Genomic DNA, 17,620 nt, shown 5'->3' with positions numbered 1-17,620 from the left:
TAGGTAGCAGTAAAGGTTGTAAAGCATTTAATGAAAGTAAAGGTATACAAAAAAGTCAGGCTTCTTGTAAAATTTGTGTTTTATCTACATGTCTGTAAACAACAGAGGAACAAATGTTCGCATTTACTACATTGTGGAAAAATCAAGGCTAACATGTGCTGAGCATTTACTATTTTAGGAACTTTACATGTGTTCTGCCTTTCTAATTCTTACAAAACCCTGTGAGGTATGTTCCCTATTGCTTCCATTTTACAGATATGGAAACAGAGGCACAAAAAGGTTTGTACAACTTCCTCAAAGGCACACCCCCAACGTGTGGTCCACATAGATTCAAACTCAGGGTCCTTGATAGTGCTGTGTTTAGAAAAAAATTTCATGCATCAAAGGGCCCTTGCCTTTCTCACTTAGTGCTGGCCCTCGGGGTCTATCTTGGGCCCTCTGGTGACAGGACCCACATGCCAGCTCAGTTCATCTGGCGGAAGCGTCAGGCTTGGGTAGTTTAAGAACTGGTTTCCCCTTGCGATCTAATGGAGGAGTCAATGAGAGGCTTTGTAGCAGTTAAGATGAATGATTGCGGTTTTTTTTTTGTTGTTTTTTTTTTTAATTTACTGGTTTAAGTTCAGTGAGGATTATAGAGCTGAGAAACAAGCATCTGTATATAATAGCTATAAACTTTCCTCGGAGTCAGTTTGTATAGAATATATCTATGTATGTTTATGTCCATATTAGGAACATTCCTCAGAACTATTGGACAGTCTTTTGATTTTGTGTGTGTGTGAAAACTTACAAATAAAAGATCTCTCTTAACAGGGGAAGGAACCATTTACTTGTTCAATATGTGTCAACAGCAGCTGTTTGAAATAAAAGTTTTCAAGGAAAAACACCATTCTTGGTTTATAAATCAATCAGTCCAGTCAGGTAAGTGACGCATGTATATATTTCTGTTAACTAAACACATACTCTAGCTTTTCCATCCATCATGCATTGGAGTGCAGGCTTGTCTGCCCAGTTTGGAGTCTGGTCCATGTTTTGGCCTTCCTTGGCATCAGAGCAGGATTTAATCAGGGGGAAAGGAAAGATAGTTTGAACAAGTTTAAATCAGTATCTATGTATCTTAGATAGTAGGCAAATTTAAACTAGTAACTCCACTTTGTCTCCTAAAACACAGATGCCTCCCTGGTCGGGAATTAGGTCATTTTTCTAACACGGGAGCGTACATTGTGTGGACTGGGAACTCTTTGTTCTTCTTTTAGATACTTTTGAGGATCTTCAGGTGTTAATGTCTTACTTCTGTGCAAATGAATGCACTTCTAAAATGAAATAGAATATAACAAAGATGTTTTTTAACGTGTTGTCATAAAATTACTACTGTCCCCACCCTTCACCCCCCCACACACACATACCCAACACCAAAGTTCTGATTCTTTTAATGTTCCTCTAATTTGGGAGCAGTGTTGACTCAGAAGGAGAAAGGATTCCGCATGTTCTGATGGTTCAAGGAGTCGGGGGAAGGTCGAGTCAGTGATAGTTGAGGCCATTATACATTCCCTCTACCTGTGTTCTCATTGTTTCCTGAGAGTATTTTCTATTTCTTTGTCAGCCCTCTGCTTTCTGTTGACTATGTATGTCTCCACTTAGAGCGAGTGTAAAAAGGCCACTTTGTCTTTCTTCTAGGATGTTCCAGAACAAGAGTTTATTGCTGGTGATAAATTTCATATACCTATGTGCATGAAAATATTTGAAATGGCTTTCAGTTGCCAAAATACAATGGCAGACTGTGATATAGTCTGGCAGGTGGAAAGTATATATTCCCTTTTATTGTCGCTGCTATGCTTATTCGTTTGGCAAAGTATGAGAGTTCTAACTTCTAACGTAATATACTTGCAGTTGGGTTTAGCTAGGCAGACACAATAATATCCTGATGAAACTGGGAAATATTGGGAGTCAGTGATTGATCACCTCTCCTGGACTGTCTGAGTTGGTATCTGCTTTTTATGCTTTTTAATAGACCTTATTTGAGTGGTTTTATGTTCATAGCAAAGGTGCCTGCTTTTTTCATCATTGTCTTCTTTTTAAACTTAGCCTTGAAGAAAGAGCTGCTTTTAAGAATAGCCACCAGGATATTGTTTTCAGACCTAAAAACCTGTTCCTAATTTCTATCACAGATGCCTCATATAAAATGAGCTTAGAGCTTCTGATAGGTTGTTTTCATAAGTTTCTCTTCTACTTTAAAAAAATAATCAAGTAATATCATAATGTGAAATTACTTTCTTAACTTTTTTTACTTTCTGTGAATTGGAATCATATATATAATTTAGCGTTAGAATTTCTTGGTTGTATAGGTAGGTTGCTCTGTTAGGGAATCAAAGAAAGTACCTATGTTTCCTGAAACCAAAATAAGTATAAAGATAAAGGAATTATTTATCGTTCCATGTGATGAAATATCTCTTCTCGTTCACCTCCATGGAAGAAGGAGTGTGTAAGAAGGAGCTTAGCGAGGCTGTGATTAAGGAAGGAAAAGTGGGGACTAGGTAGGTAGTTTTCTTGATACGCTTCTTTTCCTTCTAGCCTGGATAGTAATCTTACTACAGAGTCTCCTGTTCCTTATGTTCAGTCTTGTTAGACTTGTTTCCTCTTGCCTTTTCCTTAAGGAGTAGGACGTTAGGGTAAGGTCTGAATAGGGTGGGGTCTCCAGTGGGGAACCACCTTCTCAGCTTTGAATTATTGGCTATTCCAAGCTGTGAACCCACAGACCATAGAAGGAGCTATTCATGGAGAGAATAATATTGCTTGCCCATGGCTTCATCCTCAAACGTGTAGGAAATGACATTTTACTGCAGCTTTATAGATAAACTTACACATACAGGTCTCCTAATGTTTGCCTGGTTCACATTTTGTCAGTATTTCCCCCAACTTTGCCCTTTTTTGGGGTAGTAGGAGGACCTCTGGTAAAAATGATTTTTATGGACTCTGGGAAACGAACTGAGGGTTTCAGAGGGGAGGGGGATTAGCCTGGTGGTGGGTATTAAGGAGTGCATGTATTGCAATGAGCACTGGGTGTTACATGCAAACAATGAATCACAAAACACTACATCAAAACCTAATGATGACTAACATAACACAATAAAAACATAATAAAAAATGATTTCTAAATATTTCATATCTTCTTTATTCATCCTTCAGTGGACACTTAGATTGTTCCCATCCCTTGGCTATTGTAAATAATGCTGCAATAAACATCAGGGCGCATATATCTTTTTAAACTAGTGTTTTTATTTTCTTTGGGTAAATACCCAGTAGTAGAATTACTGGATCATATGATATTTCTATTTTTACTTTTTTGAGGAACCTCCATACTGTTTTCCACAGTGGCTGAACCAGTTTGCATTCCTGCCAATAGTGCACAAGGGTTCCTTTTTCTCTACATCCTTATCAACGCTTGTTATTTATTATATTTTTTATTATTTTTATTTATTATTATTATTTATTGTATTTGATTTTAGCCATTCTAACAGGTGGGAGTTGATATCTCATTGTGGTTTTGATTTGCATTTCCCTGATGATGAGTGATGTTGGGCATCTTTTCATGGGTCTGCTGGTCATGTATGTCTTCTCTGGAAAAATGTCTATTCAAGTCTTTGGCCCATTTTTAATCAAATTACTTGTTTTTCTGGCATTGAGTTATATAAGTTCTTTATGTATTTTGGGTATTAACCCTTTATGGGATATATCATCTGCAAATATCTTTTTCCATTCGGTAGTTGCCTTTTCCTTTGGTTGATGGCTTCCTTCACTGCAGACCTTTTTTTTTTTTTTTGTATAGTTCCAGTGGTTCATTTTTGCTTTTGTTTCCCTTGCCTGAGGAGATATATACCTATATCTATCTATCTGTACATATAGATATAGATATGTACATATAGTATATGTACATATCTATATCTATATGTACAGATAGATAGATAGATACACACAGACACACTTACACTTAAAATGGATTATTACTCAGCCATAAAAAGGAATGGGATCTGGCCATTTGTGATAACATGGATGGACCTAGAGGGTATAATGCTACATGAAATAGGCCAGAGAGAAAAACAAATACCATATGATTTCACTCATAAATGGAATTTAAGAAACCAAACAATAAAAAAAGAAACAAATTTTTTTTAATTTTTTTTTTTTTAAAGATTTTCTTTATTTGAAAGAGAGCACAAGTTGGGGATAGAGACACACAGACTCCCCACTGATCAGGGAGCCCAACACGGGGCTTAATCCCAGGCACCCACCCCCATCATGACCTGAGCCAAAGGCAGACGCCTAACTGACTGAGCCACGCAGGCACTCCCCAAAAAACAGACTCTTAAATACAAAGGGCAAACTGGTGATTGCCAGAGGGAAGGTGGGTTGTGGGGTGGCTGAAATAAATAAAGGAGATGAAAAGGTACAGACTTCCGGTTGTAAGATAAATAAGTCACAGAAGTGAAAAGTACAGCATAGAGTCTATCAGTAAGACTGTAATAACGTTATGTGCTGACAGATGGTGACTACACTTACCGTAGCACATTTCAAAAGAGTCATGTAGAATCATGTGCCTATGTAAGAAGAGCTTCTGAATTTAGAATTTCACATATATTTTTCAAGGAATGGTTTCCATATTGGGATTAAGATGAAATAACTAAGTTGTCTTTCTTTTTTTTTTTTTTTTTAAGATTTTTATTTATTTATTTGACAGACCAAGATCACAAGTAGGCAGGCAGAGAGAGAGGAGGACGCAGGCTCCCTGCTGAGCAGAGAGCCCAATGCGGGGCTCGATCCTAGAACCCTGGGATCATGACCTGAATGGAAGGCAGAGGCTTCAACCCACTGAGCCACCCAGATGCCCCAGTAAGTTGTCTTTCTAAGACATTTAATTCCTTTTGTTCTCTTTTTAATCTGTAGGAGGTCTTCTCCACTTTGCCACACCCATGGACCCTCTATTTCTGCTTCTCCACTACCTCAGAAAGACTGGTAAAGAGGTGAGTTTCTGTTTGGGACTTAACAGTGAGGGAACAGAATAGATCGTTTTTTGCTTGATCTTCTCTCTTCTCTCTCTCCTTTTAATGACCCAAATGTAGAGTCCCAATAATTCAGATATAATTTAGTTAGATTCAGGTTGGTAGATTTGGTCTAGAACACCTGTATCACGTGTGCTGGCATGGGTTAGAGCACTTACACAAACCTGAGTACCTGCACTAATCTCTGACTGGTTTACCAGTGACTTTTAAGACTGGCTTAGTCCTCTATGCCCCATGACTTACTTGTTTGACAAAAAGCCTAAGGATGAGGAGGATTTTATCGTTAAGTACTCATTCGTTTTGAAATACAATACAAATGTTAAGAAACTGACCCTGGCCCTTAGGAGAGGAAAGAATACATTTTCTTTCATTTTCTTTCTGTGAGATGTTAAATAGGTCAGCTGGGGTGTGCCTAGTAACCTGGAAGCTGTTCTTGCAACTTAAGGAATCCTAGGTAGATGAAATATACCCTTCCAATAAAAGAGTTCATTAACAGTAATCATTTCAGTCAGAGGTTCTAAAACATTTTGGTTTTAGGATACCATTATACTTCTAAAAATGTTTTAGGATCCCCAAAAGCTTTTTATTCCCATGGGTTTTATCTATCAATATTTACTGCATTAGAAATTAAAACTGAGCAACTTAAAATAGTTTTATTAATTTATTTTGAAATAATGAGCCCATTACATGTTAACATAAATAACATGTTTTTAATGAAACAAATAACAAAATTCAGTGAAGACTGTGGCATGTTTTCCATTTTTGCAAATCTTATTGATGTCTGGCTGAATAGAGGACATCGAGATTCTCCTATCTGGTTCTGCATTCGGTCCATGTCCATGTATTGTTTCCGTAGAGGTATATGAAGAATTCGCGGCCTCACACAGACATGGAGTCAGAAAAGGGAAGACTGGTACAATAGCACCTTCAGACAACGTAGTCTTTGATACTAATCTAAAAACCAACAAGGGGGAAGTGGTTTCTTAAAAATCCGTTGCAATGTAGAATCTGAAACCCCATCAGTGAATTTCCTGTGTTCTGTTTACATGAGAATCCATTGGTCTGCCTTGCACTGAGAATGGATTTTTTACCTATGTAGGACTTTATAATGTCATGTCTTGGTCATTTGGAAAATATTGCTCCACTGATTTCTGCAGATCTTCCAAATGTTAACACATCTCATTTCTCTCTCTCCCTCCTCTGTTAATATCACCACTGATCTCATCAGAAAACTGTATATTGGGAAGCTGTCATAGCAGATACAACTTTTCTACAATTCTAATTTTTGCTTGGAAGTTAAAATTATATCACCGGCTGCAAGTACTTTCAGTCTTTTCCTTGAAGTCCCAGGCTCACTTCTTTTATGTTCTGCCAAATACCCAGGTCTGAACAGCACTAGTCCCTAATGGTTTTTTCAGTTAAAAATGGTATCCCACAAAAAGTAGTTATTTCTGCCTTTGACTCAGTGATGCAAGCACTTTTCCTTGAGGTGATTACTGCACCTGGGTAGCAGCAGAAGGGGCTTCAGCATCACTTTTAACACACAGAATATTTAAAAGATTTGTACTCAGGGTCAAGATTTAACTAAAAGTAATTGATTTTACTCCTTGATCAAGGGTATCCTGAAGTGACGCTGGCTTTCTTTCTTTCTTTCTTTCTTTTTTTTTTTTTTTTAACCTTCCCTGCCTGGCAGTGAAGAGCACAGAAGCTGCAGGACAGGTTGGTGCCATGGCCATGACTGGTGCTAAGAAGCCTGCAGTTCTTCCTCCCTTGGCCGTGCACATGTCAGCACAGTGAAGATGCAGATAGCATCCTAGCATTATTGTGAAAATAGTCTTGAGCTCTGGACTCCCTGAAAGGGTCTGAGAGACCCCCCAGCATCTACCAACCACAGTCTGAAAATCTGTGAATTAACAATTTTAAGGAATAAGTGTTATTTTAAACTGCTTAGAAGAATCTGGGTCTTCGTACTCTGATATTTGCTTATAGTTTAAATGTTTATGGGCTCATCTTATTTAGTCCTTACACCAAATTTCCAAAACTTCCATACGGTGGGTGTATCAGTTTAATTTGCTATAAAAACCGAAAGCAATAAAACGGACTTCAAACTTTAAGTCATGCTGTCTTTGGAAGCAGCTTAGCTTCTTTTCTTCCCCTCCTTTCCTATATCCTCTGTCCGTTACCCTAGACTGGTGACGTTTTATTCCTTCCTTCATTCATGGTGCTCTTTCTCTGGAAGCTACCATGGAGCCAGCATATTTAGGGTATATGAGCGGTGAGGACAGTAAATCTTCACCTCTGAATGAACCACCAGAAATGGTCTGGTCACCACCAGAAGCAAGGATCTGATAATATTCAGTTGAATACTTCAGTTGGCTCCCATTTGTTTTCTAGGTTACATTAACAGAGGGAAAGTCACCAGCCAGCCTTAGCACCTGTACTGATGCACATTTAAAGCCCCCCCCCCCCCATGTTGTGGGGCTGTTTCCCTGTGTCCCACTGAGACCATGACCATAGTGAATTATCCTCACCCTGGATCTCTTGGGAGTCCTGAGGGCTGTTTCAAGTCGAAAGACACAGAATGAAGTAGAGGGGTGGTTGGCTTTCACTGTAAACCATCTTAATTTTTCCTCTCAAATACTTGAAGTACACTATAAAATAACTCATGAAACATTGAGGTATTTCCTTCCCTGCGTGTGAGACACAATATTTTCTTATTGAGTTAAAGAATATTGGTATGCACTTTTGAAATGTTGACCTAGTCTTTTTTAATCATAAGATTTAACATCAGAAAAGTTCTTCTAGAATTTCTAGCTATCCCAACTGTTACTAACTTTATATTCAAAACAAGTTGCTTCTTGTATTTCCTTTTTGAGTATATATGGTAAAGAAAGTGAGAATGAAGTATTAATTACGAAATTAACATAACTGTGTGGCAGTTCATTGTATATGATTATTGTTTTAAATTGCTAAATACTTAAAATATATGTTGACCATGAAAGAATATAGATTAAGGTAGATATCTAAAGACAGGCAGACTTGGAAAATGTGTGGATATTGTTTCTATCTGAAGGAAGAAGACAGTATTGGAACTGAGGCATTTCTTGCCACTCTTTGACTTAACAGAAAGTATGACAAGCTTTGACATATGCTACTGAGTGAATGAGATTTCACCCTTCAAACCAAAGAAAGCTGCATTTGTAGAAAGAAAACTGATCAGACGGTTTCTTTGTCTCCAAATGGAGTTGTCACCAAAACAGAAAAGCAGAGTGAGCTAAAAGTGGGACATGGGCAGAACCATACATTTTTTTATAAAGTCCACTATCCCCAAGTCAGGGGAGTAATGATTTAGACAGTTATTTACAGTTAAGTAAATATAACCTGATTGAGAAGAAGAATATTCTGAACTCCTATGTTCTGAATTCTGGCCCATTGGCTACCAGGCCTTGCACAACTCTGGAGATGGGCCTGATTTAATATGTGTATAGCTTCCTTGTACTTATCCCTCTGGCTATCTTTTCTTTTATCATGGTCTATACTTGGAAGCACTATCAGACAGTTCTGGCAGGAGCAGATTCATTTTGGTAATTTTCTCCTTGCTCTAGCATTTCTTTCTTCAGCCCTGGGGTAAGGATAGGGAGGGAAGCTATTTGATCTGTGTGTGATCTGGTCTTTTTCCTGAGTGATGATTAGAACCCCTGCTCTGTGACCTCAGTTGGTTCTTCCTCACAGTGAATGGGTAGGACCAGACCAGTGCAATCTTTACCATTTCCATAAGCTTCCATGGCTTCTAGTGCTCTTCTAGAACTTTTCCCTTCTGTGACTGTACTTTTGATATGGGTGGTATGCTGGTTGGAACCCCAGGGCGTTCAAGAGCTTCTTAGAGGGATCCAAGAGTCCGTTCTGGAGCCTATCCCAGTGGAGGGGTTCTTTAGGTGAGACAAATAACTTTGAACTCAGTTTAAAGGTCCAGTTATGAGATGATGTATCTTTTTCTTTTTTTTATAATGTGTGAGTTTGCTGACTGGAGTGCTTGCCTTCTGACTGAATGAAGTCTTTTTTCAGGGAAAATTCCAGCCCCTAAATCAAGTTGTGGTGGATGACATGTTTCCAAATTGCATCTTGTTGCTGAAACTTCCTGATCTTGAGAAGTTACTTCGACATGTGACAGAGGAGAAAGGTAGAGTATGTGGCCTTTGAAATCAGGCTTATGGCTGCTGGAAAGGCTGCGTGCCTGTCCTTCTGAATATAAGGTTGTTCTATGCCAGTCGGAGGGGAAGCTGTCATTGAGACTTGCTTCTGCTCGTCAGTGCGGGTCCTCTGTTGTACTGGACTGTTCAGTGTTGGAAATTCTAACCAGTGGAATACAGTGGACTGTCTCCCACAGGGCCAGAAATCACCAGGCTTGGGCTTTGGTTTCAGTTCTTCTTTGAACTAGTCTGTGACTTCAGTTAAGTTCCTTGACTGCTTTCTGCCTCAGATTTCTCTCTTGTAAAATTACATAAAGCCTGTACCTTCATTAAATCAAGAAGTGTTTATTGAATGCCTGCTAAGAAGCATATATTGAGCACTAGAGTTAAACTAGTTATAAATAAGACATTATCCTTTACCTTACTAGGCTTTGAGTCTATTGGGGACAAATGCAAATAGGGCAATGACAGCAGAAAGTAATCAAAGTGAACTCCTGGCTTTCTGGGGATGCACAGGACAGATTTATAACCTGGCAAATGGGGAGTGCGGGGAATTGGCTATGGTGTTCCTGTCCTGGGGGAGAGGGCCTCTAAGTGGAGCCTTGAAGGATGAGTCAGAATAGCAGCATTACGGAGGCATGGATGTATGGGAAAGTTCGTGATGTGTAAGGACCGCTAAGGAGTTCAAGTTTGCCAGAGTATAGAATGCCAAGGGTACATGAAGGTCGGGAAGGAAGGAAAGGGGTTCCCACCCTTGCCCATGCAGGGCAAGGTTCAGATGATAAAGGCGCTGATGTGTGTCTGACTTTGTGTGATGGTAGCGGAGCATCAGCAGAGTTTGAGCAGGGCAGGGCTATGATGTGGAAAACCTATTGGAGAATTGAAGGCAGGTCCACGGAGGCTGCTGTAGTAGAATAATGGTAGCCTGAACTCAGCACTGGAACTAGCAGACTGTAGCCCCAAGAGGTAGAACCAGTGTCATTCGGTATTGGGTGGTAGTCAAGACAGCAGAGGAGTCAGGGATGACTGTTGAGCTGTGCCCTGATCTGCGGTGAGGGTGGCCTTCTGGAGACACAGGTGGGAGGAGGCTGAGGCTACTGAAGAGAGGAGTTGTAGATACTTTTCATTTGAATTTTGAGAGAAGGAAGTGAAGCATATGTGAGCATATGTGAGTATGTCTTGTTAAGTTCAAACACTATACAAACTTAGCATCCGTGTCTCCAAAAAGTCATCCAAGTAGCTTCAGGGTTAACATGGACATAGAGTGTGGGAACCAAACCAAGAGGCTGATGAGCTGTGGTTGTTCATGGTTGGTTTGGCAACCGTGACAGTTCTGAGCCCAACAAAGTGGTGGTTCCAAGAAGTGTAAGCTTACAGTGGGAAAGGGGAGAACCTTGCTGATTACATTTTACATTTTAGGTTCAGCTAAATCATCCTTGACCAAGCTTAGGGCTCCATTTTGGATTTGGAATGTGGCACCAAGGTTTTATCAAAACAGTCCCATTAAAGACATTCCCCGATGCTGAGCTTGGAGAAGATAACCATCTTTTTGTGGGTGAACAAATGAAATGGCTTATAGCCATTTCTGAAAGCTTAAATAATGAGGGATAAGTTTAAGTCATTTTAATTTTGCCAAGCTACCGTAAATTAAAATGCAATTAATTCATTATCCCAAATGCTTGCATGAGCTATATAAAGAACAGTTATCTTAAACCACAACCCAGAAACCCAGATTCAGAAACAGTGTTAATGCACTGGCATTTGTTATTTGTTAGAACCTGCATTTCAAAACAAGAGCTTTCCTCTCTCTCATTCCTTCCTTCTTTCACTCGGAACCCCTGACCATTGATTAAATCATCATCTGAACTCCTATCACTCTCTTTCACTCCTCAACATTGCCTGACAGAGTTTGGCTGGTGGAGAAAGTGCGTGTCCTATGCTTATCTTGTTTGACCAACTTTAAGTAAACTTCAAAATACTATGAATTACCCTTTGGATCTTCATGGGAAAAGATTTCCATCTCAGTATGCTGACCTTGTATACAGAACTGACACAAAGAAAATATTTCACATATTTGTGTTCTGGGTTAAGGGGTAAGGCAAGTAATGTGAGATTGTTTATGTGTATTTTGATGAAGAGGACTTTTTCAGGATGATGCATTTTTAAGAGATGTAAGAGATCCTACTATTTCTATATCATTTTTTTTCTCATTTTTAAAATTTTTGGTTTTGTTTTTAAAACTTCCATTATTTTAGGATATACAGATGTCATTTTTTAGGAGAAGAATTCGATTATGAAGAAACTGTCAAGACTTTTAGAAAGAATGGCATACATCTTTTACTATATGAAATTTAAGCTGAATTATCACTTTATGTTTTGCCTTACTATCACTAAAAAAGAAAGAAAGAAAAGTTTGAGGCCTAGCGTGGTAGAAACCTGAAAAATATATAGGCTGATAATATATCTGCTTTGAAAATGAAAGTACATGGACTGGTAAAACAATTATTTTAACTTAAGAAAATTAAAGATACAAAAAATTCAAATAAAAAAACTGCAAATATTACTTAGTACTCAATCCAATAATCAACCTATGTTAATATTTTATTATATTTGCTTCATTTCTTTTTGGGGAAAGAATTTCTTTAAAAACAGTCTGGTAATCTGATTGCAGGATCTGATGGCCTGCAAGGAAAATTAAAAGTATATTTGCTGTACAGTTTTGAAGAAATCGTTCAGACTTTCCAGCATCCTTGATCTGTCAGATGAAGAGTTTGAAGGGTTGAGAGTATCCCCCATATGTTATAATTAGTACTTTGCAAAGTTGTTCTGGATCACAAAATAAAGCAATGATTTTATTTTTAGCTTTATAGTGTTGAAATTATTGAGTAAGCAGGATGTGAACATTATTTAAGTATTGCAATTAATTGTATCTGGTGTCTACCATAAAGAGATGCTTCTGGAATTAAATTATGTAATAGAGGTAAATCAATGCCCAGAGAGTACTGGATAGATAGTAAAAGCTCAGTAAATATAAGTACTATTAAGACTTCTGTAGAAATTATTAATTCTTTGCTGATGTGTAAATACTGGGCACACTCTTACACATCTGTTTGATGGGCCATTGCTAAATACGTATTGAAGTCATTTAAGTAGAATGGGGATAAGTGATAATAATACAAGTATCTACTGCGAAGTTATATATTATCATATCTTTCAGTAATTGCCTCTTGTTACTGTTAAAACCTGCATTTTTACAAATGAGGAGACCAAATCTCGAAGAGATGAAGTTACTAGACTAGCGTCACAGACGTAGAAGCCGGGGAACCAGAACTGAAGCCTGTGCCTGACAGCCACTCTTTCCTCTCCTTCTTGCAACTGTGCCACACCTTCCAGAACACTCGGGTAGAGTTGTTAGGTGGTATCTCATGTAAAGATAGAAACTTATTTAAAAAAAAAAAAATCTTATATATCCCGTCTTCATAATTTCCCTTTGTGAGGCAAAAAGAGAGAGACAGGAAAGACGGAGAACTATGATAACATAAGGAAAAGACGATTCTCATCCCAGCAGTGAGCTTTCTGTTCTCAGGCACCCATTTCCCTCCTTTCAGCGATAGTCCCAGCTGCCTACTCGAATTTAGCTTACTGTCCACTTATAAATTACTGTTTGGTTCCCATTCCATATTTTATTGCTAGGGGACTGCTAGGGAGTGGTCAGGTGATATCCAGGAGAGGGAGCACAGACAAAGGAGAGAGCTGACAGTCTCTAACGTCCATTCTCTCCATAGGCACTCTGCAGGTAGAGCAAAACCTGAAGCACTCAGATTCCCCAGCCAGCTGTTTCATTATTAGACTTCAGATGCTGTCTCAGAAGTTTGTGGCATTAAAGATCTGGTTAAGCCTGTAGGTTTATGAGCACCTCCCCCTACCCACCTCATCCCTGCCCAGTAAACCCAGCCCCAGTTGTTTGAATCCTAAGTGACGATGGCAATGATCTTAGTTAGCACTGCCTGCTCTATTAGTGAAGGAGATGATGTGTCTGTGTTTGCTAGCTCTGGGGCTCAGTCACTTCTTGCCGAAGAAGCTCACATTCAGTGGAGGGATGACAGGGAAGGGCCTAATAAAGGGTTATGAACTTCATCTTGAGTGTCACACTGTTTCATATTGCAAGCCAGAGCTGCACTGGGCTGTCTGATGTGATTAACAAGAAGAGCCAGGAAAACTTACCTGATTAAAATACCCCAAGTACAGTTGCCAAGTTTCTGTCCCCAGGAGGCAGGAAAAAAAAAAGAGACTATATGAGTTTCTGTTATGGAAAACATTGGGAAAGTAGATGTGAAAATGTGCTCTAGGCAGTTTGTTCAATAATACATCAGGGAAATTCAGGATTGTGAGCCGATTACCCAATTGCTGAACATGTTATTTAATTGTGGACTCAGTTTTATTCCATCCTTATTTTGTAAACCCAATCTTTCCAGATGTTTGAGACCAGTTTTATAGGCACCAGACACGTTAAGGAAAGAAACCTTTCCAGCATATGCACATATTATCTAACTCACTAACTCTTGCAAATATTAAATTTAAGACATGAACAAACATGGTATTTTTCATAATTTTGGGTAACCCGTGGCCTTCATGAATATTTTGAACCCCCTTATCGAAATTTGCGAATTTCAAAATTAAGCAGTTTTTGCACTTGGTCCTTTTGTAGCATCCTGGGGTATCCAAGTTGGATATTTCTTAGTGCTTGTTCTTCTCCAAGGAGTATTCAGTTAGAAATAAACTGACAGTTTAAAACTTCCTAGGAGAAAACCTCCAGGCCCAGTTAGCATCACTGATGAATTCGGCCATACCTTAAGATAGAACTCAAATAATGATACTTACACAAACCCTTTTAGAAATTACATGAGAAAAGAATATTTCCCAACTAATTTTATGAAGCCAAAATTATCCTAATACCAAATTACTTTTGAAAGAAAACCAGGCCGTGGCGCCTGGATGGCTGAGTGGGTTAAAGCCTCTGCCTTCGGCTCAGGTCATGATTCTGGGTCCTGGGATCGAGCCCTGCATCGGGCTCTCTGCTCGGCAGGGAGCCAGCTTCCCCCTCTCTCTGCCTGCCTCTCTGCCTACTTGTGATCTCTGTCTGTGAAATAAATAAATAAAATCTAAAAAAAAAAAGAGAGAGAGAGAGAAAGAAAACCAGGCCAATATTCATTATGATCATAGGCTGAAAAATTCCTAATAAAATATTAGCAAATCAAGTGTGTAGAAAGGATAACATATTATAACCAAGTGGGATTTATTGCAAGAATGCAGAGTTGGTTGAACATTAGAAAACCAATCTGCACTGGGTGTGTCAGAGCCCAGGCAGTATGGCCCAGAGCCTGTGGTCTCCACTTCTACCGGCAGAGCATTTTCAAGAGGATTAAGGAAGGGCCTACAAGGGGCTCAGGGAGTGCGAGAGAGGAAGGAAATGTTGTAGAACTTTCTTTCAAGAAATGTGGACATCAGAGGCAAGAGAGAAGTGAGTAGAATAGTCTAGGTGGGATTTCTTAGGAGAGACCTCTACACTGAACTTCTTTGGAGATTTATCTCAGGCAATGAAGGGAGCTTCTTTAGAAGTTTTAACCCACACGACAGTGTACATTTATTGAGTGATTGCTGTGTGCTCTTAGAATTCCCCTTATTTTTGTACGTGGGCAGGACACTGTCTCCAGGGAAGTTGAGTCCAGTCTTACCTGCCTTGGTTCCACAGCAGGCTCTTTGTCCAGGTTTGCCCCTGGCTCCCACACAGCAGCTGTTGCCCCTTGGAATCCTCAAACTCTGACAATGCCATTTGCAACTGTCTCTCCTCCATGATTCCAGTTGACACATCCCAAGGTGATGGGTGCAGAGGCCCAGCCCTCCCTCCATCTTGCCTCCTACCGCCCACAGTGTTAACAACCACAGGCTGGAATGGGGAAGGACACTACAGGAGCCAAGGCCAGCCCCTCTCCCATATATATAAACCATTTCATGGAAGGCAAGCAACATAACAGACTGCTGAAAATGATCCCTGAATAAGCATTTCCATCTCCCGTGACGAATATGGAGGAAAGAGAAAACGCTATTCTACATGGCTAGCCAAGTCACATGGGGGGAGTTTGCATCTGGCCCTATGATTTCCAGGGGTCCCAAAGATCACTCCTGCATGAAGCAGGAGGCTGGGAGCGCAGGCCTCTGCCTCTGCCGATTGCACAGAAAGCAAGAAACTCCATGAATGAAGTGTTACCGAGGAAATAATAGCTCATGTCACCGTATGTAAAGCTAGGAGGATTGTGAAGGGCAGAACTGTAACTTAGAAGAGGTGGCACTTTTATCCCCAAAAAGGGCCCTCAGTGTCTGCAGCGCATCTACATTCACTTTCAGTTTCCTTTCTTGGGATTTCCATCCTTATTTTAGAAAAGAAGTCTCATTGAAAATACTGAGCTAAGCTTCAACTCAGTTCCAAAAATGAAGGTTCCTTAGCATGTTAATTTGCTGAGTTGTAAAAATTAGAAATTTTCTACAGATTTGTTTTCATACTTTTTTCCAGTTTTATTAAGAAGTGATTGATACACATCATTGTCTAAGGTGTAAGGTATAATAGTTTGATTCACAGGTTTGATGAATTGATCACCACAATAAGTTAACATCTGTCATCTCATAAAGATATAATAAAAGAAAAGAGAAAAATTTCTCATTGGGATGAGAACTGTAGTATTATTTGATGATTTGCTTAAATTCCCATTCATTTGATGGTTGAATGAAACCTGAGGCACCTGGGTTCTGTTTGGGGATTTTTTTTAATCTCTCAAGTATGCTCTTAGGCTTATAAATTGAGTTTTTCAAGAGTATAAACTATTATGAAACATTTTTAAATTGTTGATATTATGTGTCTCTGTGTGTGTGTGTGTATATATATATATATATATGTCTTATAGATAGCTTTATTAATTTATTTTATGTTTAATACACTTTTCTGATTTTTTCTCTTTAATCCAGAAATAGACAAAAAGAAATATTACAAGTACAGCAAAGAGAAGACAATAAAGTGGCTGGAAAAAAAGGTAGAATACATCTCTAATACCTTATGGCAGAAAAAGTTTAATGCTCTTTTTTAAAAAACTCTTTAGAGAAGGCGCTAAGTGCGAATCAAATGGCCATCTTATATATCCAACTAAAAGAGAAAACCTGTATAAAGATATCCAAATATGAGGGGCGCCTGGGTGGCTCAGTGGGTGGCTCAGTCGGTTAAAGCCTCTGCCTTCGGCTCAGGTCATGATCCCAGGGTTCTGGAATGGAGCCCCGAATCAGGCTCTCTGTTCCGCAGAGAGCCTGCTTCCTCCGCTCTCTCTCTCTCTGCCTGCCCCTCTGCCTACTTGTGATCTCTGTCTGTCAAATAAATAAATAAGATCTTTAAAAAGAGAAAAAAAAAAGATATCCAAATATGAAAAGAAATCTTTTACTTTTCATCCTCCCTAACTCATCTCTGGAGTTAGCTTGACATTTTGCTTTGACCTGCATCCCCATTGCCCGTGATCCTCACCACTGGACGAAAGAAGCTCTCACTACTTGGTGATGTAGACTTGCGTCTTCCACACCAGGTAATGTGAGGCAGGATGCACATTTGCTGCTCTTTGTCCTGCTGTTGTCTCAGAGGTTTCGTTGTTCGCACAGTAAGGCAGGGGTCTGAGGCAGACACAATTCAGGCTCAGAGGACGTGTGCCTCACTCTCAGCGTCCGGTTGCTCGAGGGATTTTAGTGATCCTAAAATGCTAGAACTAATAGAAGGTCTAGGGCAGTGCTTTTCAAATTGATTTAGTGGGTCACAGCCAGTATTTCTCTGGGATGGGGTGGGATGGATTAAAATACAGCACAGAGTAAGGACAAGTATTAAGTATGATTCTTTGAAACATATATTTTTATTGGGTTGCTATGTATTTTCTTCCTGTGCTTATAGTACAAACAGACTACTGTGAAAGCCATTGGTCTAAGAAAATTGTGTACTTTGACACTCATTAAGAATCTCACCAGAGCAAGTCTATTGATAACAAAGATTTTCAAGTTCAGTGAATACCAGGATAGTATGGATTCCTAAGATTCTCTTCTATCTTGTATGTAAAAACATGCTTGTCCTATCATGTTATGGGGAACATGGAGAACCTGGAAACATGGAAATGAACCTTGCAGAGTTGGGTCACTCCTATCCAAAGTAGTGGAAGGATTTCAAAAGTGCTCCCCACCATTCACCCTTATCATTAGTAGTAAGTGAAGAATCAGGTTAAGTCCTGAGAAGGATCTTGGCATTTAGTTTTTGTCCTTAGCAAATGATAATGACATGAATAGCAAAGTTATGTT

At 39.3% G+C, this 17,620-nt stretch overlaps 1 protein-coding gene across 4 annotated transcripts in view; it reads left to right on the top strand.

The window, feature by feature from the left end:
• The window catches only part of RNASEH2B (ribonuclease H2 subunit B), a 63,626-nt gene that overhangs the window by 26,291 nt on the left and 19,715 nt on the right, over positions 1–17,620 (top strand). For all 4 annotated transcript variants that reach the window (XM_045080575.1, XM_045080574.1, XM_045080573.1 and 1 more), the window contains exons 3-6: positions 811–918; positions 4,939–5,015; positions 9,120–9,234; positions 16,265–16,329. In XM_045080575.1, the coding sequence (XP_044936510.1) occupies positions 811–918; positions 4,939–5,015; positions 9,120–9,234; positions 16,265–16,329 (365 nt within the window). The remainder of the gene's footprint in view (positions 1–810; positions 919–4,938; positions 5,016–9,119; positions 9,235–16,264; positions 16,330–17,620) is intronic.

Source organism: Mustela putorius, unplaced genomic scaffold (assembly GCF_011764305.1).
Source record: "Mustela putorius furo isolate JIRA1106 unplaced genomic scaffold, ASM1176430v1.1 tig00000461_pilon_pilon_pilon, whole genome shotgun sequence".
In the NCBI taxonomy this organism is placed as follows: Eukaryota; Metazoa; Chordata; class Mammalia; order Carnivora; family Mustelidae; genus Mustela; species Mustela putorius.
This window is presented reverse-complemented; position numbering and strand designations above follow the sequence as displayed.